The following is a 22,568-nucleotide window of genomic DNA, read 5'->3' as shown; positions in this document are numbered from 1 at the left end:
TGATGGATGTTATTGTAATTCCGGATTTGTCAGGAACATCAATGGGGCTTGTGCAGTAGACACCTGGTGCTAAAATGTTCTTGCAATCGAACGAATAGATGAATTTTACGCTTCAATATGACCTTCAATAGATATGTAAATCCACAGCAAATATGTAATTCTTGGAAGCGAATAAGAAATAAAATTGTTTTTCGAAAGTTGGATTTTTTTATCAATTTCTGAACCAAAACTGAATCGATCAGTTTCCATCTCATGAACCATCAAGTAAAGTATGTTCTTCAGTTGCAGTTCTGTGGAAAACGGATGGGCCATAACAAAGATCCAAAGTACATCGACCGCTCTCTGACCTGCCGAAAACACCTTTAGAGCTCAGCCGCAAAACTAAGAACCAGAAACAACATACTGCACAACTATGTTGTACATCGTGGGAAGCAAATGCGGACACTTTAAAAACATCAGCTCTGGCACTAGTCTTCTCCGTCGCTGAATTCTGTTCACCGATATGGATCAACAGCGCCCACACACATATGATCGTCACACAATTAAACGAAAGTCTTCGCATCATAACTGGTACAATAAAGTCCACCCCGATTGCTTGGCTTCCAGTCTTCGCTCATATAGCACCTGGCTGTACGTTATATATTTAACGTTGCGGTTCTTCCAACAGACCATCAGAGTACCAAATGAGTATGTGTAAATGATTGTGGTGTACTTGTGGGCATGTAATTTGAAATGAAAAATTGTTGCACAGGTGGGAACCGAACCCACGATCTTCACCTTTCTGGGGCGATGCTATAACCGACTGAGCAACTATGCACACTTTTCATTTCAATCTTTGTAGTTCCACAGTGTCAATGGTGTAGTGATGTATTTCATCGCTAAAGAATATGGCAAACTTATTATTATCGGAACTGCGTCATTTATTCCTCTTTAGAGGCTTTTGTGGGATTTCAGTTGTTTTGGAAGTTGTGGGCGTGTAGTACGAATCCAGATGGTAATTGCAGACCAGGAAGACCAAGAGCGAGATGGAAAAATGCAATTGAGTCTGATCCTGAAAGTACTAAGAGTGGAGGTTGTAGTGCCCGTCTAAGTAAGTAAGTAAGTAGTTGGGCGTGAAATTACTAACCTATGCAAAGACATAATTGTAAGAACAAACCTGTTCTCACTTCTGAAATCTGAGATGTCTAGCTAAAACTAAAAGAAATCTGAAAAAACCTAAAAAATCCGTCAGATCTTTTTCTGAGGAGAAGTTATGCCATGAAGTTTTAGGAACGAACCTACCACAACGTCAAAATCATAAAAGTTTAGAAGGAAATGCAAAAAATTGGTAAAAACTCTAAAAATTCTTGAATCTTCCTGAATTGACTTGAGGAATGAAGTTCTTACAAAAGAGCTCTGTAAACTCGTCAACTATCAAGTTGTTAGTCAACTATCAAGTTGTTAGCAAGAGATGTTTACACGTTAGAAGATGGGCATCGAATGACTGAAATTTTTCTTCCTACTTGTTTCATGCACATTATCTTCAATCTTTTTTAATTGAGGCTATGATCAACAGCATAAAATCGTAAAATGTGATGTGACAATTGCTGAAAAATCACATCACGATTTGCAATCTTGGACGCTCTCGATACTTGTAACGTAAATAACTATTTCAAATTAGTATGCGGATGTAAAATGCGCAAACATACTGAAACGAATACAAAATTCATCTGTGTACTTCATATGATAGCATCAACATTTAAACATCATGCCTGCACGTTAGTAAGCAGGGACTAAGGAACATATATACAGCAACTTTTTGACTTTTTCCCCTTGGCTCCCACGACTCTTAAAGTATTATAATCGTATTCTGGGCGTCAATACGAGTTCAACGAGCTATCGCACGTCTCATAAGGTTCAAAATTGGCCGAGATATTGCATTTCAAAATCTAGAATTTTGTATAGGAAAGGTCAGATTTGACCCATTCTGAAATGATGAATTTTACGCTTGTTTGTTTGTTTGTTTGTTTGTTTGCTTGTGGAATCTATCTCGAGAACGGCGCCTACGATTTTTCTGAAATTTTGGGAGTAGTTTCTGGGCATGATTCTAAGACTTTTGGCAAAAAAAAATTTGGGTCGACATGATCTCGTTTAGGAGCTAGGGCTTTCGGAAGTTCCCATACAAGCCCCATATATTTAAATGTAAAATGAACGTTTTATGTGTGTGTGTACAGTTTGTTCAAAAATGAAATGCACAGCTTTTAGTATTTCGAGACATTTCAAAATTTCAATCTGTCAGATAGTAAAGGATGCGTTTAATTAACCAGCGCATTAACAGATTTGAAATTTGAATGGTTTTTTCCACAGCTACAGATTTTTGCATGTTAAGTTTCTTACATTTTTTGCAAATAGCATTTTAATAGTAGGAAACTTAGATTTCGTCAGAAGAATTTGCGAACGGAAAAATGTAAATTTATTTTTAGTCTGAGTATTGTTCTACATCTATGATTTATCTTAGATCGTGTCTTTATTCAAAGAAATCGATGGTGTTGTACAGCGGCTAACTGTTCAACTTCAATTAGCAGCAAAAAATCATCACGGAAAAAAATTCAATTATTCGAAGCAAATTTAATGTTGAAAATTTGGTTCGAATATTTAAATATTTGTCACAAATATTTCAAATATTTATGAGAAATAAATTCAAAATTATTTGTGACAAATATTTTAAATTATTTGTCACAATTTTTTTTAAATATTTATGACAAATAATTTTGAATTTATTTCTAATAAATAATTTAAATATTTGTTGCAAATTTATAAAATATGTGTCACAAATAATTTAAATATTTGTCACAATAAATTTGGAATTTATTTGTCACAAATATTTAAAATATTTATAACAAATAATTTAAAATTATTTTATATTTTACATATTTGTCACAAATAAATTGCGAATTTATTTGTTACAAATATGTACATATTTGTGCCAAATATTTATATATTTGTAGAAAATAATTGTTGACAAATTTTTTTTCCCTGATGCTTATTCGTGTTTCCAATATCGTCACTTCAAGTGCTGATAAAACTTCTTGTAAAAAATTTGCTAAATGTATGAAGCAGACGGTCTTTCTACAGATTTGAGTATTCAAAGACCATCGATTTGTTTGAATAGAAACACGATCTAAGAGAAATCATAGATGTAGAACAATACTCAGACTCAAAATAACATTACATTTTTCCGTCCGCGAATTCTTCCTACGAAATCTAAGTTTCCTACTATTAAAATGCTATCTGCAAAAAATGTAAGAAACTTAACATGCAAAAATATGTAGCTGTGGAAAAAATCATTCAAATTTCAAATCTTTTAATGCGCCGGGTAATTAAACGCATCCTTTACTATCTGACAGATTGCAATTTTGAAATGTCTCGAAATACTAAAAACTATGCATTTCATTTTTGAACAAACTGTAAGTATTTGTATGTCTTTCTCGATATGTTATGATATGAAGGCTGTTTGGAGATGAAATTGGAAAGTTTTTTACTTTCAGTTTTGGAGTAGAAAATGGTCGTATGTACAAAAACTGGAAAATTTGGTCACTATCAGTTTTTAGACATATCTCGGGAACTGTGGCAGATGGAGAATTGGTGTCTTCGGCAAAGTCTCAGAGTTTTGGGAGTAGAATACGGGTGAAATGACCAAAACTGGAAAAGTGTTTCAATTTTATGTTTTTAGACTTTTTTCGAAATGTATGGCAGATGTAATTTTGGTGTCTTCGGCAAAGTCTCAGAGTTTTGGGAGTAGAATACGGGCGAAATGACCAAAACTGGAAAAGTGTTTCAATTTTAAGGTTGGTGTCTTCGACAAAGTCTCAGTGTTTTAGAAGCAGAAAACAGTGGCAAAGATGAAAATTGTCGGGTAGTTGGATTTTCCTGTTTCAAATGTGGTTTTGGTATTATCTTTTGTGTTACGGGACATATAAAATTGCTTTCTTCGTCTCTAAAAAAAAACTTTTGATATGTTGTAACTGGCGCTTTAACCTTAAAACTTACAAAAGTACTGATATCAGACAAAAACCTCTTAGAAGAGGAAGGGTGACGCAAGTCCTTTACTTACAAAAGTATTGATATCAGAAAGGGTTCTAAGAGGTTTTTGTCTGATTTAGATATAAACAAAATTTATTGTCCAAGGATTCTTCGTGACTTCACATTGTTTCATTGTAACAGACAAAGAATTTTGATGGAATATCGTTTTGTAACTCAGAAGTGATTCGTTAAATTCTTATCGAAACTGTCCCAAACAGTGAACCGTTCCAAGTACAATCCATTTTTCTCGACAAGATGATTCCCAATATCTAAATACCATTCAGCTGCATTGTCGTGTTTCGGCCAGATCATGTACTCCAAGTACTCATCCGTGCTATTATTCGGATTCCTAATTTCGAAATAAATCGATGAATCCATACCCAACAACAAATTGTCTGGACGCACTCACCCAGTCCAAGCAAATTGCTCCCATATTCTAGTCATACGTTCCACAACGTCACTATCCGGATGACCTAAAGGAATCGCTATTCCTTCCCAACCATAATTGAAAAAGTACTGAATGTCGTCACCATGATGGGCGCCATATGGAAAGTATCTCGGAAAGTGGAAAAAGCTTAACTGGCCAATGTACGAAAATTTGTAATAATAAACATCGATGAACGTATTGACCAGATGAACGAATTTGTGTACGCCATAGCTGATGATTGCATCGGCAAAGAGATTGTTCAGATTATTGAACGATCGGATGTCGATTACATCGAATGGGAAATATGATTCCCTCAGAGTGGTTGCCATTTCCTCAGCCGAAGTAAATTCGTTTCCCTCAAAATAGAAACAAGTTGGGGCAATACGGTCCCAGTTTTCATTCAAATAGTTTGTTGCGTTCGGATCATGAAGTAGAACTAAAATGGAATTTATAAATACAAATTATAGGAACCGCTTAGCAGACACACCTGCAGGCCATATGAACTCATGGGCTGTTATTCCAGCCATTACGTTTACTCTACTAAAGCTTCCCTCGCGAAATAATACACTCGGATCGTCAATCATAAATCTCTCCTGGCCAAAGTCAGGCTCTACAATCCAAGGTGACCAGGGGTATATTAAACAAGGGAAATAAGTCGTATCCATGTTGTTAGCAATATCGTCACCGGAAGTCTAAGTAGAGAAATACTCACATCAGAGTTAAGCTGCAAACATACGAAAGAGGTGGGACTAATTCTACTTACATTTCGAAGGCAATTCACCATGCTATCAATCGTGTCCACAGTGCAATTTACCCGTGTTGCTATCTCCTTCACTAATTCAATATTATTCGATGAGGGTCGCACTTGTGACGCAATCGAACCACTAAGTCCGATGGCATTATGAAACAGTCCTTGTGACATCGGCGACACCATGTGCGCAGTCACGGAAACGCTACCCGCTGAAAGTCCACTGATTGTGACTCGATCCCGATCACCACCGAAATGATGAATGTTGGCTTGGATCCATTTTAGGGCGAGATTTTGATCCTTCAACCCTTGATTACCTGGAATGTCTTGCGTTTCCAGTGCCATAAAACCGAACGCACCGAGTCGATATTGAATGGTCACTAAAACAATGTTTCGATCCATCAAATATTCTGGTCCATGATTCATTGCTGTTCCGGAAGTAAAGCCTCCGCCATGTATGAATGCAAGCACTGGTATTCGTTCATTCGTTCCATTCGATGGCAAATTTTTCGTAAACACATTTAACTGAAGGCAGTCTTCCGAACCAAAGATCCCAGCACCAAATTGCATACACATCGGACCAAACACTGTACAGTTAAGTACACCATCCCATGGTGTCTTGGGAACAGGTGCGCGAAAGCGTAACTCTCCTATCGGTGGTTCAGCAAATGGGATGCCAAAGAATCCATTAAACGAAACCCCTGATCGAGTTAGCACTTGTCTGCCCTCAATTAAACCATCTTCAATTTGCACAATTTGACCGGCTGATGTTGTAAGACAACCGTACAATATTATCAGATAGACGAACACATTCAGTTTAGACTTCATTTTAGCAACTGATAGCAAAGTCACTAAGAGGCAGCATTTATATTAAGCTCTGAAGTCGGATAAAAATTTAGAAATAACAGAGCTTGTAGTAGCGGGATTTCAGACGATGCGTGTTACATTTTTCAATATATTTTTTAGCCCCGTACGAAGTACGAAGGGGCTTATAGGATTACGATGCCGTGTGTAATTGATGGAATTCGAAGCAGACGGTAAGGGCAAAGTGTTTGCCTATGTTCATAGATGACGAATCCGCAATAAAAATTTTGTCTGTCCGTCTGTCTGTCCGTCCGTCTGTCTGTCCGTCCGTCTGTCCGTCACGTCGATATTTTGAGTAAATCAAATCCAATTTCAAAAGAAAAAAATTTCCCCTGAAAGGTAGTTGAAATTGTGAGGCTAAGTTCGAAGATGGACGATTTTGGGTCGACCCCTCCCGACCCGAGCTGGGGCCCCATAAGTGCTTTAACGCTTTCCAAAGATTTCTCTGGCCATTTAAAGGCTACACTGGTAAGTGATACATCAAATTAAAGGTATTTACATTGGATGACCGACTCGTGAGTTAGACCACTTTTAGTCGTGATAAGCCCTTCATTTGAAATGGTGTCATTCGATGCCCACGGACCCCAATGAGCAGAAGCACCATCGCCAGACAAAATTCAATGTGAACTGTCAGTATGACGTATGACACACATGAATGAAAAACACATCACAAGACAAAAAAAAATGAGAATTGTGAGCCGCCAGACAAAAGGAAAACTCGAAATTCGTCGCTTTTTGTCGTCATAAGCCCACGACCTAAAATTGGTGTCATTCAACGCCCACGGACCCAAATGAGCAGAAAAACACCCGCCAGACAAAATTCACTAAGAACTCTGAGCCGCCAGACAAAAATATGACTCGTAAAATCACCTTTTCTGTCGTGATGTGACACGACCTGAAATTGCGTCGTTCAATGCGGCAGATCCCAATGAATAGAAAAACACCCGTCAGAAAAAATTCAAAGAGAACTATGAGCTGCCAGACAAAATACACTAAAAACTGAGAGCCATCAGACGAAAAGAAAACATTGTTTTTGTCTGGCAGCTCACAGTTCCCATTGAATTTTGTCTGTCTTGTGTTTTTCTATTCATCGGGGTCTGTCTGCATCGAATGACACCAATTTCAGGTCGATGGCTTATCACGACATAAAGTGACCATTTTCGAGTTTTCATTTTGTCTGGCGGCTCACAGTTCTAAATGAATTTTGTCTGACGAGTGTTTTTCTGCTCATTTGGGTCCGTGGGCGTTGAATGACATTAATTTTAGGTCGTGGGCTTATGACGACAAATAGAAACCAATTTCGAGTTTTCTTTTTGTCTGGCGGCTTACAGTTCTCATTTTTTCTTGTCTGGCGATGTGTTTTTCATTCATTTGGATGTGTGTCATACGTTTGACGCCAAGGGATATGACGACCAAAACTGACAATTTTGGACTTTTCATTTTGTCTGCCGGCTGAATTTTGTCTGGCGATGGTTTTTCTGTTCATTGGGGTCCGTGGGCATCGAATGATACCAATTTCAGATCAAGGACAAAAAGTGGCTATTTTCCGATTTCCCTTTTGTCTGGCCCTATCATATTCATGGGCACCTTTTAGCATCCAATAGAATTCCAAGACCATATGAGGGACTCAAAATACCACAGGCTCCAGGTCTGTCACAGGTAATTAGTAATTGAAAACTGTCTACATAGAAGTTTACAGTAGTCCATTATCTGCTATCTGGCCAAAGTTTTGAAACTTATAAGCTATAGCGACACCTAAGTCACACTCATGACAATTTTTCGCAACCAAACAACTTTATTCCATTTTGCTGCTAGTCTCAGCACTTGGCCCACTGTGGACAGGCGTGGATTCTTGCTGTACAACCTTCCAAAATTCGTCTTTTTTCAGCTTGAACGGAGTCGAAACCAGCACGCACGGGGCCAATTTTTTATACCATGACTATTAAAATTCCATACTCTATCGATTGCAATCCCAATCAGATCTATCGCACCTAGGGAGCCATGGTCCGGGAACTCCGGACTGCACGGTTCAAAATTTAAAAGTTTTGGTGGAACGTTAAAATATCAAATTTGCTACGACATGTTTAATAAAACTATTCAACCACACCGTGGTTTTTAACTAGTGTAAGATCATTTTGCATGAGGAAGAGCGTCAGTGTTTATTGAATTTGTAAATTATATCTTAACAACCTTCTTGTGAACAAAGGCTGGACTCATAGTATTTATGTCAGTGATTTGTCATCAAATAGCAGTTTTTGTGGGTTGCTTCCCTGAACTACAATAATTAAACATTCAAGTAAATATTGCCACGTAGAGCTTCACCTAGAACACTACCGAAGCTATTATGAAGATAAGATAAGAGGGTTTGGTCTAATAATACAAAATTTAATCCCAAAATTCCTTTTCTGTAGATTACAACATTATGTCATCTTCAGCTGAAGATTTACTGCGAAGAATTGAATTAAGTAAGTAAATCAATATAACTATGACTGATGGTTTGTGATGGTTTCAAGCGACGATGACTGGGACTTTAAAGCAGCTGCTGAACGCGCTATAAAAAACTTTTTACTGGAAAAATCGAAAGAGAAATATCAAAAAACTTCCGACAATTTTCTAGAAAGGCGTATATAGAAGAAAATTTAAACATAGCTAACTCCGACTAGTACGAAACACCTATTCGTATCAAAAGTCTCTAATGTAGAACTCTTCATTTCTGTTACTTCATTTTCTTCTTTACTGAAAAGCTTTTCGCCCTTTAAAATCACTTACATTATCCACTCTTTGCCTTGTTACCGTACGAAGACAAATTTCATAAATTCCTATTTAAACGGCTATATACCGCTATATTTAACTATATTTCACTATAAATAAACATTTCACAGATGAATATGCTATTATATAGCTCTATATGCCTGTATATAGCTCAATATAAATGAATATAGGTATATATAGATGTCCACATATGGAATCCCTGAAACCCCTCACACTTAACACATTATTTTCATGTAAACAGAAACTCTCTAAGTACCATTTTTCCCACTTTATATCACTTTTACTAAAATACCATATGGCCGCCGGCAGCCATTTTGTTATCAGACCGGAAATAGTACTAATCTTTCAAACAAAGAAAATTCATGAAATTCCGTCAAAATTTACTCGAGATATTGACAAAATACTCCACGTTCACTGTACGGCCCAGTAGCCGGATAAGAGTTCATTCCAAGAGACCTAGCTTACGCTCTGGTGAATCGAATTTCATAAACTTTTTTTTCCCTGTTTTTTACGGTCATACCTATCTATTAATGCGAATGTAGTCGAAATCGGTTCAAATTTGGGACCTACAAGCAAAAACTGCTTGCCGCCCAGTACGTGGTTCACACCAAGAGCTCTAACCCACGAGTCGGTCATCCGATTTCCATAAACATTTTTTTTGTCGATCGGTATTGTAAATATCTTTCATTTGACGTGTCACTTACAAGTGTAGCGTTTAAATGTCCGGAGATATCTTCGAAAAGCCGTAAAGCACTTTTTGGGCCCCAGCTGGGGAGGGGTCGATCAAAAATCACTCATCTTCGAACTTAGCCTTTCTTTTGACATTACCAAACGGGGAAAACAAGAATTTTTAAAATCGGATGCGCTATACTCAAGTTAGAGGAAGGACGGACGGACGGACAGACGGACATTTTTTTTCGCTGATTTGGCATCTCTGGACAACTACAATAGGTTTCCCCCTACTCAGGGAGTCCAATTCGACGTGTTACAAACGTATGCGTAAACCTATAAGACCCCAGCACTTCGTACGGGTCTAAACAATCGATGAAAAGGCGTTGCTGGTATACAACGGATAATTTGGGGAATCTGTCGGCCCCGACATTGTGGTCAATATTTTCGATGTTGAAATTAACGTTGTGTGTGAATGATAACGTTAAAATCGACGGTTACAACAACCTGAGAGCTGTATTGAAACATAATGGTGATGATATTTGACAAAGAAATCGAAGCGTATTCATTCCTCAAAAATGCTCCCGATGAGACATATTTATCTGCCAATGTACTTCCAATGGGTGGTCTTACAAAATCCGGATTAAAAAAATGCGGACAAAAAAAATCCGGACAATACAAAATCCGGATGATAAAAGTCCGGAATTTTGTCGGGATTAAATCCGGAATTCCGGATTTTTTTAAATGGAAAAAAATCATGGAAAGTATGGTTAACATTGTTTTTTTTTTAAATATTAGCAAATTTTTAGCCCCGTACGAAGTACTGGGGGCTTATAAGATTAATATGCCGTTTGTAACACGTCGAATTGGAAGCAGACAGTAAGGGCAAAGCATTTGGTTATGTTAATAGATGACGAATCCGCAATAAAAAAAATGTCCGTCCGTCCGTCCGTCCATCCGTCCGTCCGTCCGTCCGTCCGTCCGTCTGTGACCCCTCTAGCTTGAGCAAATCACAACCTTTTTTCAAAATTCTTTTTTTCCCCGATTGGTATCGACAAAAGTAAGGTCAAGTTCGAAAATGGGCATGGTAGGGTCGGCCCTTCCAGAGCTAGGGCCCTATAGGTGTTTTTCAGTCTTTCGACGATATCTACCGAAATACGCACGCAATAGCTGCTTGTGATATAACAAATGAAAGGTATTGACGAGTAGAACAAAGTTGCTGAACATTGTTTTTGCGTAAGATGCAACTCGAGCTTGTTGGGAGGGCTCAAAGGTCGTTACTCGGCCCTAAGTGTTTTTTGCACATAAATCGAGTAAATCTCATCCGATTTTGCTAGTTTTTGTTTCATTTGAGAGATAATTGAATACCGAAAAGAACGTGGCGAAAAAAGTTTCAAATTTGGGCCCTTGGACTAAGGCCGCTACTCGGCCCTAAGTGTTTTTTGCACATAAATCGAGTAAATCTCATCCGATTTTTCTAGTTTTTTGTTTCATTTAAGAGGTAATTGAATACCCAATGGAAAGTTGGCAAAAAATTTTGGGTTTCTAAAATAATGTCGTAAATTGTTGGTTTTATTTGAGAGGTACTTCGTACGGGCTTTCGTAATTGCGCTATGCGCAATTTTAAAAATGAACACTTTCAGTAAATTTGACAACGCCCAACTCGACTTGCATTCTGGTAACAGACGCATTAGAGGGTTGTAGACGTATTAGGGTTCCGGGCGTATTACGGGTACGGATGTATTATGGTTACGGACGAAATAGGATTACGGGTCGTACGGGGCTAAGTCGCAGCAAACGCTCCGACTGTTCTGATGCCTTGTTTATTTATTTAAACAAGCGAAAAAAAAGACTGCTCATAAAGGCGCAGTCAGTAAAAAAACGATCTTTTCATCAACAAATAAATATTACAATAAATAAAAATCATCTACTCTACTTCTCCCTAATGTTCCTAGAATGCATGCCGCATTTCCTCTTTGAATAGCGATTGAAATTTTCTGTAATAAGTAATCGGTGGAGCGCGGTTCTCCTGAAGCTGTTTTCATTAATGACCCCAATTTGTAGACAAATTTTTTCGTTTCTGGGCCCATGCAACCTAGCGATTCGAAAGCAATAGGAGTGAATAAATAATTTTCTTTCAGATCTATATAATGGTTATGCTTCAATCTTTCTGCCTTTTCTGCGATTGACCCTGATTTCTTAGAAGATTCATTTATGTATGAAGGAGCCAACGTATCACGTATTGTCACATCCCATAAAAGAGACTCGTATATGTGAGTACGGTTGAGTGATACTCAATGAGAAAAGTTGAATAGTGGTGAATGGTGAATCAAAAAAAGAGTAATCTTGCAAAATGCGGAGACCAAAAATGCGTATTCTTTCCGGATAACTTTAATCCTCACGATGTTGTCGTACATGATATAAATAGAAATGGAAAAGGAAGAGAAAAAAGAACATCAAATCGATTTCTCCATTGACAATGTGCTGATATTTGATAGAGAGCCTGACAAGTTCAAACGTGAGTTCATCGAATCCTCTTACATCAGGATTTCGGGAGACAGAGCCAATAATTTCCGAAGGGACACTAACAATTTGCATGATGGATACATGAATCTACTAAACATTTACAAAGACATCCAGTCCAATAGAAGAACGAAGGCAGTCCATAAAAGTCCCACGTAAATTTAAAATGATTTCAAATTACCCTTCTTGCCGCCCGCTCATGCTGTGATTAGAGTGATATGATAATGAGATTGTCGATTAATCGATTCTAAGTGTCAATGTCAATTAATGTCATAAACGATAACTTGTACCTGACGAAAGCATGAAATGCTCAATTTTACTATTTATTTATTTATTAATTTATCGTTTTAACTAGTCTTTCAAAGTTTTTTTTAATTATTTTTATGATTAACTTGCCAATACTCTCAAAGAGAGCAAGTGAGTGAGCCATGAATTAGTTTATTTAATTTCCAAATTTATTTTTTGTTTTGTTTCTTATGTACAAGATATGCACTGAAGATGATGTAAATAAACATCGAAACGTTTGCTGAAATAATATTGTTTCACTCAAAACAACTGGTCCAATCCAAAGAATATTCCCCAATTAATTTGATATAAATAGAAATATCTGATTGTTTTTGACGCATACATTAATGAAGGTATTCTGTTGCGTGTTGACAGTAGAAGAATGGCGCCGCAGGCATAAGGATAAGCGGTGGTTCAGAGGGCGGCAGCCCCCTGATATAAAAAGAAACTTCTGGTTATTTTTGTCACATAGATTAACCAAGGTATTCTGTAACGTGTTGACAGTTGCAGCCATAAAAAAGAAAAGGAAGAATAGAAAAAAAAATCTGATGTGGTTGGTAGTTGCGCCGCAGGCCGTGAAATAATTCAAAAAAAAGCGGGGTCGAGGGGCGGCAGCCCCCGCATTGGGGGGGCCAAGGGAGGATTTCCCCCTTCTTCTTCTTCTTCTTTTTCAGCCTGTTTCTGTCCACTGCTGGACGTAGGCCTCCCCAATTCTTTTCCATTCCGAACGATTAGTTGCCACTTGTTGCCAATTTGCGCCTGCAATTCTCTTTATACCATTACTCCATCTCTCTGGTGGTCTACCTCTAGGTCGTGTTTTAGGTGGTCTCCAGTTCATGATCTTTTTGGTCCAACGTTCGTCCGTCCTTCTTGCAATATGTCCCGCCCAGCTCCACTTTAAAGATGCTATTCTTTCCATGACATCAACGACTTTTGTTTGTTGTCGAATCCATTGATTTGTCATTCTATCTCTGAGCGTAATTCCAAGCATACTTCGTTCCATAGCTCTTTGTGCCACTCTTAATTTATTTTCGGAAGCTTTTGTTAACGTTAACGTTTCCGCTCCATATGTGAGCACAGGAAGGACACACGTATCGAACAATTTACGTTTCAGACTATTGTTCATTTTGCTTTTGAAAATTAGCCTGAGTTTTCCGAACGCTGCCCATGCAAGACCAATTCTACGTTTTATTTCTGCAGTTTGGTTGTCTAGACCCAACTTCAATTTGTGACCTAGGTACACATAACTGTCGACTCGTTCAATGACAGTATCACCGATTTTAATGTCTCTGTCGTCGTCAATGTTTGTCATGATTTTCGTTTTCGACAAATTCATCTTGAGGCCGACTTTGTTTGACTCCTCATTCAGCTGTTGCAACATAATTTGCGCCTGATCTAGATCAGCTGCCATCAGGTAGATGTCATCTGCGAAACGGAGATTACCCCCTTGAAAGTTCGAAATCCGGAAATTACGAAAACTAGATTGATTACCCTAATTAAACTGGATGTTGCAACTTTGTATTTTGAAGCTTCTTGATCAGCGTCGCAGATCCAGAATTTAATAAAAGATAGTGTCACATAGCGACAATAAATTAAGGAATTATCCGGATAAATTATCCGGATTCTGTAAGGGGCTAGAGATGAGTGGGCATAGCAAATTTTTGTGCCCACATGCCCACTATGCCCATCATTTGAGAAAAAAATGCCCATGGGCACTGGCCCTGCCCACAAACTATGTGTGCACAAATCGTCGAATTGTAAAGTTTTGAACGGTTATTTTAATTTTTTTCGCTTCATATTGCACGTTGTTCTGCATCTAACACAGATTGTTAATATAAGTTTTGACGGGACATAAGCTAATGTGATTGTTTGTTAGTCGTTGCATACATTGTTTACAAAAATATGTTTATCATTTGCAATTGACTCAGTGTGTATGTGTAGTGATATTGTTGTCTATTGTTTCCCATATTTTGGTCAACCTGTAGAAGCTACGTAACTGATTCAGTTCAAAAGAGATCGTTGCCCGAAATGGATACATCTCCTGCAACTATTTTAAAAAGTAATAAGTCAGTAAATGATAAGGTTTATCATCTTGGTTATGAATATCACAAGGATGAACACAACAAATCGAACACCGTTTTCTATTACAACTGTGCGAAGTAAGTGAATCAATAATAATAAAATTGAGTGATTTGTGTTAGTTTATAGTACAGATGAACAATTTCAATTTCTTTTGTTAATCAAATTGTGAAAAAGGCTTTTGTTTCATGGTTACAGTTGTAAGTCGTTGAAGTGTCCAGGGCGCTTAATTCGTTATCTAGATGCACCAGCAGAAAATCAATTTAAAATATCGAAAGAACATGCCCACGTTGGTGACGGGACACTTGTGGGAAAGGCAAAAGTAATGGCAAATATGAAAAGGCACGCTAAACAATCTTCAGAGATGGGAAGAAACGTAGTGGCCAAACTGAATGAAAATGTAGATGTATCTGTTGCTGCATCACTACCCAAAACCTCATCTATGATGCAACGTGTTCGGCGGGAAAGGAAAAATCTTGATTTGCCTAAAAATCCTACTTCACTGAATGAATTAATAATCCCCGAAGAGCTGAAAGTAATAAATGGACAACTGTTTCTGTTGTACGATAGTGGACGCGGTCCAAATCGAATTATTATATATTCGACGGTACGCAATTTGCATGTGCTCGCTGAAGCAGACATAATGTCCATCGATGGAACGTTCGACATTGTACCACCGTTATTCGAACAGTTACTGTCCAAGGTAAGAATGTGTTTGCCTTTAATATGATGTGTTATGTCCTACATGTAGCAATCGTTCATAGGTCGAGTGAACGGATGGTACGTGCCGCTAGTGTATACATTGCTTCCGAACAAAAAAAATCTTCTTATGAAGAAATGTTTCGGATCATATCCATTCACGTCCCAGAACTAAAACCAAAGTACATCATAAGCGATTTCGAGGTCGGTGCTGTATCGGCGGCCCTAAAATATTTTCCAAACGCTAAATCGCATGGATGCTTTTTTCATCTGTGTCAGAGCATTTATCGCCATGTCAAAACTGTTGGACTACAAAGTCGATATGTCAGTGATTCAAGTTTCGCAGTTGGTGTTCGACAGTTGATGGCGTTGGCATTTGTTCCGCCAGAGGATATTGTTGTATTCGAAGAACTTTGTCAAAGTGAATTTTGGGCGGAAAATGAGAATGATCCGGCCAGCGTGAAGTTGCAGGAACTGATAGGTAACTAACGTAAAAATTAATATGGTTGCTCTCATAGTGGGAGTTTATGGTGCATGCCGTCGAATCGAACTTACAAACTTAATCATCGATGACATGAAGTATGTCGATGGTTATATCCGAGTGTTCCAACCTGTGACTAAGACGAAAAAGGAACGAGATTTTGTGCGAGACTGAAGGGTGCGCCGAAGGAATGAATCTGATTGAAATTGTCAAGTGCTACGCTGTATTATGACCGCCAAATACAGAATGTCGACGTTTCCTTCAGAATTGTCGATATGTGAAGTGTTTGCGACAATCAATTGGGATAAATACGATTGGATGATTTCCCAAGAAGATCGCAACCTATTTAAAGCTACCCAATCCGTCAGAATATACTGGTCACTGCTTCCGTCGATCATCTGCGAGTTTTATGGCGGAATCTGGTGTGAATATGAATGACATTAAACGTCATTGTGGTTGGCAATCTGATAGAGTTGCTGAGAGCTACATTGAACGCTCGGTGAGCAATAAAGGGAAAATCATGGGTTCCACGAGAACGGCTCGAAAAGAAGCCGCAACGGCAGTGAGTTATTACCAGTTACCTGTACCCGAAAGTCCAACGATCGCTACCATTGACGATACTTGTCAAAATTATCCTTTCTCCATGTCGACATTTAAAAAATTTTGAAAAATAAAATCAAGGGTGCTCCAGCTCCACTTATTACATACAGTTCTTGTGAATTTTCTCTATAATATACAATCAAAACACATTCTGAACAACGAGGTTACTACAGTCATACGTGCTATTTAGCTTCACTTTGAATTGTTTTCGATACAAAGTTATTGTCTTTGTTGACCAGCTGGAGATGTTCAGCTGTAGCTGATTCTGCACAAGCCTTAGATTTAATGAGTTTATGTAAGAGCACTCAAGTGATAAAAAATAAAGGTCAAACCCATTCCTTCACCAATTACTCTTCTATAGCATCGTTCTAGAGTCTCACATTTTACCTCAAATGTCTATAGACTGAGAGTTCTTGAGATTGGAGACATTTTTCAGTTCTTTTGTGAAACATATATCAATTCATTATATTCTCTACATCAAACACTCAGTCAGGGACTGGATTAGCTCAATATCTAGTAATCAGAATATGTGAAAGCTTACTCGTTTCTTATCAATAATTCGAAGATAATGGATAAACAGAACATCCCCAATAATTCAGACAAAAACTTTAGACAACACGCCCACTCGACTTTCCAAAAAATACGATTGTCTGAGATTTCCCATTCATATGGCTAAAAAGTACCTGGTACATCATATCTTTCTAAAAAAAACCACTTCGGCTTAAGGTATCTGGTATTCTCTCATCAGAATGAAAAAGGTCCATATCTCACAGAAAAAAAGGCCCCCAGAAATGTTCCCCCCCCGGCAAAAAATCCTTATTTTAGGCACTGGTTGCAGAAATAATTTATTGTATGTACTAATCGCACAATGTGTGAATAGTCAACGACCTCGATGCAAAACTCTTTCATCAATATTTCTTGCACAGGAACATGTATGGCAAGTAAGGTATAGAAGCGACCAAATTTCGCCGAGTGTAGCCTAATAGTGCAGTTTCTGAAAATGTAACAGAAAACTTCGATTCAAAAATACATTTTCGGTTATTCGAACGGGTTTGCAAAACTAGTCTGGGATCACCATTCAAGAGCTTCCTCGGTTGCTTCGTAAAGGAGTTATCAGTCTTTGAATATGGTGAAATTTTGGCTTTCAGCTGCTATTGTTCAATGAAGAAATTATTGAGAGCAACAAATCTTAGAATTTGTCCCTCTACCAATTCCAATGTAAATCTTCAGTCCTCACTGTTCCACAAGCCCTGACTGACGCTGGTGCTGGTTCTCAGAAACAGTTCTGTGGATTTTGCTAAATCTTTTTTTTCTTAGCACTCCCCCAACTCACTTATGAAAAAAAAACTTGGATGGAAACTTACTCGTTTATTTAAAATTCGTTCAGCCCCACCGTGAAATGATATTTTTATACAAAATCTAAGAACGTTTATCCCACCAACTTTAGGTTATTATGCCGTAAAGTTATTAATGCAGACTTGGAAACCTGGCATATACGACGATCTTTTCGCGACAAAATCGGTTATTTTTCCATTGTAGCACTTGTTGTTGAGCAAAGAAAATGTGTACAAATTTGTTGCTAGTGTAAAGAATACCGGATCGATTGCGTTGACGTCACTGCCGTCCAAATTGATGTCAGTGATACTCTGAAGTGTTGCGCTCGTGAACCATTTCGAAGTGATGGTCATCAGTTTGTTGTTTTGCATATTCAATCCTTTCAGTTGATTTGTGTCGGCGAATATGTTAAGAGGAAGGTCCGTGATGAGCAAGTTGTTTATGTATAAAAACAACAGTTTGGACAATCCATTGAAGAGTCCATTCGGAATCACTGTAATGGGGTTTTCTCCAATGGCTATTGACTGGATGATTGGCGTGTTGGCGAAAAATGTAGAGCTAATTGTGGGTATCTGATTGATTGCGACCTGGAACCTGAGAAGGTTCTTGCAACTTCTCAACGTTACATCACTCAAGATGTATATTTTGTTGAAACTCATCGTAATCTGTTGCAATGCCGGTTGGTATTGGCATAAGTCAACGACCGACTCCTCGATCTGATTGTACCACACCGTAAGACTGATCAGTTTACTGCATTTCGTTGCAGAAAGAATTTGGAGGCTCGTATCAGTAAGATCCAATTCCCGAATGTTTGGAAACTGTCTGCAAATTGCCGTTGGAATATTTTTGGTGACACCGACGACCTTAACGATTTGAACACTCGAATCGTTGTTGTATGTTGACACCAGATTACCATACTGATCCATTATACTCGTTCCTAAATGCGTTCCTCCAATAGAAATAGCATCATCAAGTCCGTCGGGATTGTTCACGTTCAACGTGCACTGATATGGTTTGTCGAAATAAGCAGTGTTGATCGAGTAGGTGCACGTCATTTGCTGCGACGATGAGAAGCTCAAAGCTGATACAAGTAGGATGAGCGTTTTCAAAACCATTTTCACTTTGCCACAATTTTACCCAAACTGAAATGATGTCAAATCGTTGCTGGAGTTTTATATTCGAAACAAGCGCGGTTATTCCCTTGACTGTAAGTCATGGGTTTTACAAAAGAAAATACACCGTACGCAACACGTTCACTATGGTTAAAAATGTATGGAAATGTGATGAAAAAACGTTAAATGTTAAAATTTTTGTTAACACGATCAGTCAAAAAAAAACCTTAAAGGGTAAATGTTCCGCAAGTCCTTTATCTTACTTACAAAATAACTGATATCGCTGAGAGTGACGCATTGTGCGTCGTACGCAAAAGTTTTACCAACAAAAAATTGACTCAAAAAATTTGTGAAAGAAAATTTTGCAACAAGAAATTTGCGTCACAAGTGGCAGAGAAAATCTAGAGAAATCAGCCTGAATTCCAAAATCTAGAAACCAATATTGAAACACCTAACTTATATCGAAAATAACCCAAATCCATCAAAAAATCCGATGGAAGTTAGGAAGTGCCAGAGGAATCATCACACATCCCAAAATTTAGAAACCAACCTTGGAACACCTCACTCACGTCGAAAATAACCCAAATCCATCAAAAAATCCGATGGAAGTTAGAGAGTGCCAGAGGAATCATCTGTCATCCCAAAATTTAGGAACCAACCTTGGAACACCTCACTCACGTCGAAAATAACCCAAATCCATCAAAAAATCCGATGGAAGTTAGAGAGTGCCAGAGGAATCATCTGTCATCCCAAAATTTAGGAACCAACCTTGGAACATCTCACTCATGTCGAAAGTAACACAAACCCATTGAAAAATCCGATCGAAGTTAGGAAGTGCCAGAGGAATCATCTGTAATCCCGAAATTGAGGAACCAACCTTGGAACATCTCTCTAATGTCGAAAGTAACCCAAAACCATTGAAAAATCCGATCGAAGTTAGGAAGTGCCAGAGGAATCATCTGTCATCCCAAAATTTAGGAACCAACCTTGGAACATCTCTTTAATGTCGAAAGTAACCCAAAACCATTGAAAAATCCGATCGAAGTTAGGAAGTGCCAGAGGAATCATCTGTAATCCCAAAATTGAGGAACCAACCTTGGAACATCTCTCTAATGTCGAAAGTAACCCAAAACCATTGAAAAATCCGATCGAACTTAGGAAGTGCCAGAGGAATCATCTGTCATCCCAAAATTTAGGAACCAACCTTGGAACATCTCTCTAATGTCGAAAGTAACCCAAAACCATTGAAAAATCCGATCGAAGTTAGGATGTGCCAGAGGAATCATCTGTAATCCCAAAATTTAGGAACCAACCTTGGAACACATTACTCACGTCGAAAATAACCCAAATCCAATGGAAGTTAGGTAGTGCCAGAGGAATCACCTGTCATCCCAAAATTTAGGAACCGACCTAGTGGAAGTTAATACTTAATGATCCCAACAATTACCTACAAGAAATACATCCCAAAACACACCTTTCACCACATTACGATCCATATCATGCACCAAAATATACAACACATACACACACACATACAAATAGACTTTTATATGGCATTTGTATGGAGACTTTGGAGAGCTCTAGCTACCGAGATGTGGATTTTTTCCAACTTTTAAAAATTCCATTCTTATTTTTGGGCCATTATTGGCCTATAACCAAAATTTCAGGAAAATCTATAGAAAGGTTTAGGAGTTGCTGGATCCACTTTTCCATAGGAACTAACTAACTAACTAACGTAGGTAATTTGAGTTATGTGAAAAAACGAAATTTTGCTTATTTTTTTACAAACATAAATATTTCGAAGCTCAATATCTCGGCCAATTAGGCCCTAGCTCTGGAAGGGCCGACCGTACCATGCCCATTTTCGAACTTGACCTTACTTTTGTCGATACCAATCTGGGAAAAAAAAGAATTTTGAAAAAAGGTTGTGATTTACTCAAGCTAGAGGGGTCACGGACAGACGGACGGACGGACATTTTTTTTATTGCTGATTCGTTGTCTATGAACATAGACAAATGCTTTGCCCTTACCGTCTGCTTCCAACTCAACATGTTACAAACGGCATATTAATCTTATAAGCCCCCAGTACTTCGTACGGGGCTAAAAATGTTTGGTGGAGAATGGAATTAATTCTTGAGGTTAGGTTCTAAGGTAGATTATGTTGGTCTAACGAACAAGCTGATGTTGCTAACAGAATTTTTGTATCTATTTTTCTTGTTATGTGACTTTGCCTTGTAAACAAAACCGAATAAATAGAACAAAAATTAACGAGTGTGAAGTTCACACGAGTTTAAGTTTCATTGAAAACATGTGTCAGTTTGACAAATAGATACATTTTGTTGAACAGGTTGACATTTCAAACAATCTGTAAAGAGTCTGTTGAATAAAAAGCATCTGCGTGTCAGTGTATTAGTGATCAACTCAGGAGTGTCTTAACCTGTTCTTTCAGAACATTGCGAAAATGGGTGGTATCGGTTCAACCATATGGGAGTGGTTCTCAAAAGAAGCCTTTTCTACTCTTTGTTAAAACGATCTGGAGTCTTGTTCTTTGATTTTGCCTTGTGAACAAAAGCGAATAAACAGAACCAAAGTGTGAAATCACACGAGTTTAAATTTTATTGAAAACATACGTCATTTTTTACCGGGGCATTTTATTTAAAAAGTTTCGAAGATTTTCAGTGGAACTAAACAGAATTAAATCATCAATGATAGATTTATCAGACCGTTGTAGTAGTTCTTCTTCTATAAATGCGTTTTTATGGCCATCAACATACAAAATTACATTTCATTGAAATAAATCAATAAATCATTGCCAATAAAAATATTATTGAGAAGCTCAGACAAACAGTCAAGGGATCTGACCCACCCAACAGGTGGGACCTAGTTTGCTACATATTGCGCTGTGCAGTTAAGTTAATTCAAATATTTTCTTTCGACAATAAAATAAATTCTAAGAAAATTTAATTGATGCGGTTGTTTATACCGAAAAAGTCAGATTTTCTCAACTCAACAACATTCGAGGCCTTATGACGGGCTTTCTTCATTTTTTTATGGATATTGACATTAACGTTGATTTTATAGGTATCACAGTTTTATCATGTGCGCTTTGTAATCATTTTTGTTTCCACGAATTATTTCGGTAATAGTGAAGTATGCAGTAGCAGTACGCAAAATTAATTTCTTGTGAACTTGACATTGATGATTTACTTTGGGCAATTTCACTTGTTTGTCGGAATGGATCTGGTCTCCGAATTTTTGGTTTGACGAGTGCGTAATACATTCCTCGCCTTCAACTCGAGATGTAATATAACTCTCCCACTCGTCAAAATATAAATTTGGAAGCAGTACGTACTAGCAGATCAAAAACCCAATTGTTTCACTTGGAGCCAACTTCATTGATGTTATTGTATCGACGCCATCAACGCTTACACATCGCAATTGTTTTTTTTTTTTCGAATAGCAGACACCTTCAATTTCGTTATTTCCATTTTAGTTTAATTTTATTAGCATTGCTATTACAAAATCTTATCATCTCATTTGATAATTTATAGTAGAGGTCCTTGTAGGACAACAGTCATAAAAATAGTTCACTTTATAGTAAAATGCTGCGCTTTGGACCAGTGATTAATATTTGTTTTCTGAGTCCAAAAAGATTACCATTCCTCAAAAAAAAACTCACAAAACAACAAGAATTGTGGCGCAGAAGCCCGTCCCCGGGACACCAGGGCCCTCTCAATTTTTTATATTTTTTCAAATTTTCACGCTTTTCTTTACGAAATTAATAGAGACAGGTCACCTGATAACAAAGCAACAAGAATCGGGACGCGGAAACGGATTCCGGACCAGGACTCACAAAAGTAAAGTTTTTGTATGTGTTATGTAGTCGTCGGCACTTCGTACAAGGAAAATGAA

General features: G+C 37.9%; 2 protein-coding genes and 1 long non-coding RNA gene across 3 annotated transcripts; 1 reads left to right on the top strand and 2 right to left on the bottom strand.

Annotated features, from left to right (window-relative positions):
- Positions 1-3,853: 3,853 nt before the first annotated feature.
- On the bottom strand, positions 3,854-6,065 carry LOC119082979 (esterase FE4-like). Its single transcript, XM_037192618.1, has 4 exons — positions 5,253-6,065; positions 4,977-5,181; positions 4,472-4,925; positions 3,854-4,411 (listed from the first exon to the last, which is right to left on the bottom strand). Exons 1-4 carry the CDS (start codon positions 6,063-6,065, stop codon positions 4,237-4,239), a joined length of 1,647 nt encoding a protein of 548 aa, XP_037048513.1. The 3' UTR covers positions 3,854-4,236.
- On the bottom strand, positions 4,443-18,694 carry LOC119082980 (leucine-rich repeat neuronal protein 1-like). The gene is made up of 2 exons (XM_037192619.1): positions 17,639-18,694; positions 4,443-4,460 (listed from the first exon to the last, which is right to left on the bottom strand). The coding sequence occupies exon 1, from the start codon at positions 18,657-18,659 to the stop codon at positions 17,661-17,663; it is 999 nt and encodes a 332-aa protein (XP_037048514.1). The 5' UTR covers positions 18,660-18,694; the 3' UTR covers positions 4,443-4,460; positions 17,639-17,660.
- Positions 7,721-15,191, top strand: LOC119082981. The gene is made up of 3 exons (XR_005088763.1): positions 7,721-7,753; positions 12,295-12,297; positions 15,181-15,191. It is a non-coding gene; the product is annotated as an uncharacterized LOC119082981 (long non-coding RNA).
- Positions 18,695-22,568: the final 3,874 nt, after the last annotated feature.

This window comes from Bradysia coprophila, unplaced genomic scaffold, assembly GCF_014529535.1.
Source record: "Bradysia coprophila strain Holo2 unplaced genomic scaffold, BU_Bcop_v1 contig_520, whole genome shotgun sequence".
Taxonomy (NCBI): domain Eukaryota; kingdom Metazoa; phylum Arthropoda; class Insecta; order Diptera; family Sciaridae; genus Bradysia; species Bradysia coprophila.
The sequence above is the reverse complement of the archived record's forward strand: the minus strand, read 5'-3'. Positions and strand labels throughout refer to the sequence as shown.